Below are 2,091 nucleotides of genomic sequence, written 5' to 3'. Positions count from 1 at the left end.
CTTGTTTGGGCGTAAAATCTGAATTAGGCACTGAGTGTGAGTTTGGAGACTTGGAGTCTGTTCCTGGCTCGCTTGATCTGATGTCCTTGGATGAGCTTGGATCTTGTTAGAGGAGACTTTGCTTTCCATGCATATTAAATTTGGGGTTTTTGTTAAACGAGCTTACCCATCCCCGATAAGCTAATTGTAAATTAGGCAGGAGCACCAGCTTCACAGGGCAGTTGGCCCTTGTGCAGGGGTTGCGTTGGGCACGTGCAGCTGGCAACAAACCCAGTACTGGCAGGCAGTGACATGCAGGCAGCACCAGGACACAGCCAGCTTTGCCTGCTCGGCCACCCCTTGCTGTTTCTGCTCTGCCTGGGCTCCTCCTTGCTTGGCTTAGAGGAGATCTGGTAACAGGCTGAGGCAGCAGGAGACAGGCTAGGGCAGAGCTGGGCATCCTTCCCATGGGTCTGTCCCAAAACTGTTGTGGTTTTGGATGCGGGCAGAGGGTGCCAGGATGGAAAAGTGCAGGTAGAGGGGTCTGTCTGTGTGAATATTTGCTGCCAGCAGTGCCACATGAGCTTTCCCAGCCCAGCAAATGCTCTTGCCAGGCAGCACAGGCTCCATCCTCCCCACAGCCGTCTCTCCTTCAGGCCCATCTGGTGAAGTCTGTCACCAGCCCTTCCCCACCTCCAGCTGCTCTGGGCAGCAGCCAAGGGACCAGCAGTGTCCCTGCTGCTCTTTTCCCTCCCCTGAGGATTGGGGGGGGTCACGGGCTTTGATGTGTGGGCACAGGGCTGGGGACAGGCTGTGTGTGCTCATGAGAGCCTGGCCAGGCTCCAGCTGCCTTTGAAGTGCTCCAGTGATCGGGATGAAAGGGAGGAGAGTCCTTCCCCAAACCATCTGGCTCTAATTGCAGGTAGAAATGCCTCTCCGCATCCCCCCGTGGGGAGGGGGCACGCCGCTCTCTTAGTTAATCCCGTGGCTCTTGGCTGGGCTGGAGCGAAGGACGAGAGCTTGGGAACAAAAGGGGGTTTCAGCTGGGCAGCCAGAAATAGGCAGCCGCTGGCAGAGATGCTGGGGGTTCAGGCACCTCCGCTCCCAGCCTCATACTGTGGGGCCCCAAAGACCTTCCCAGGGACAGCCCATGCCACGGAGGGGCTTTGCCAGTTGTTCCCATCTCCGGTTTCTCAGGCGCACTGGAGCTTGCCGGCCCTTTGACTCGCTCTTTTCTGTGCCGGCGCGCGCCGAGCGTGGGGACGAGGAACGTGGGAACCCGGCGCGAGCCCGGCAGGCACAGCTGCCTCCGCACCGTGCCAGGCCCTGCCAGGCTCCCCCCGAGCCTCCTGGGCAGGGTGGCCTACGAAGCTTCAGGTGCCACAGAATGGTGGCTAGAGCCATTGGCAAGTTAAGTTTTGTTGTCTGCTCCGGCTGGCCATCTTCTCTTTCCCGAGGAGGTAACAGTGGTGTGTCTACCAGCTGCTGATTTACCTCCTCGTGGCAGCCTTTGGGCAGCATCTGAAATCTCAGTTAAACGCGTGTTTCTTGAAGTCATCTGCCCTAATACTGACACTAAAGAACAATTTATTTAGATGAGGTTTTTCCCTTTGTCTTAAAGCCCTTGTTATAAACTTCTAATATATACATTTATTAAAAGTAACTCTATGACTTGCTGTTCCTCATCTCCAGGGACCAAGCGATGGCCAAAAAGGGAGAGCAAGAAGTAGAAGGCCAGGCGAGATGAGCAATGGTACAGCAGAGGGGTGTGGAGAGAGTGGTTGTGGGGACAGGGAGCACCAGCCTGAGCAGACCTGCAGGTTGTTCGGGTGCAGCACGGCCGAGCTTTGGCACAGCACAGGGCACTGGTTATTCACTTGAATAATTAACATGTTAATTGCTGCCCTGATGCTGCTGTAAGATGGTGTGGAGAAGCCATTTGGTGCAGGATTTTGCTGGGCAGCATTTTCCTTCCTGCACAGCCATCCTTGGGAGATGTCTTCACTGCCTCTTCCCTCTCCAGGTCTCTGCCTCCTCCGACCCCCGTTCGGCAGGGGATGAGGAGCTGCCGCCGTCGGGCAAGGCGCGGGGGCTGAGGCGGAGCGGGCAGGC

General features: G+C 56.8%; 1 protein-coding gene across 1 annotated transcript in view; it reads left to right on the top strand.

Annotated features, from left to right (window-relative positions):
• Nucleotides 1-1,129: 1,129 nt before the first annotated feature.
• Nucleotides 1,130-2,091, top strand: part of LOC104385509 (isthmin-2-like) — a 4,207-nt gene continuing 3,245 nt past the window's right edge. The window contains exons 1-2 of the mRNA XM_009993976.1: nucleotides 1,130-1,439; nucleotides 1,962-2,089. Of these exons, the coding sequence (XP_009992278.1) occupies nucleotides 1,130-1,439; nucleotides 1,962-2,089 (438 nt within the window). The remainder of the gene's footprint in view (nucleotides 1,440-1,961; nucleotides 2,090-2,091) is intronic.

The sequence above is a fragment of the Chaetura pelagica genome, unplaced genomic scaffold (genome assembly GCF_000747805.2).
Source record: "Chaetura pelagica isolate M959 unplaced genomic scaffold, ChaPel_1.0 scaffold11, whole genome shotgun sequence".
In the NCBI taxonomy this organism is placed as follows: domain Eukaryota; kingdom Metazoa; phylum Chordata; class Aves; order Apodiformes; family Apodidae; genus Chaetura; species Chaetura pelagica.
Note: the sequence above shows the minus strand (reverse complement) of the source record. Positions and strands in the feature narration are given on the sequence as shown.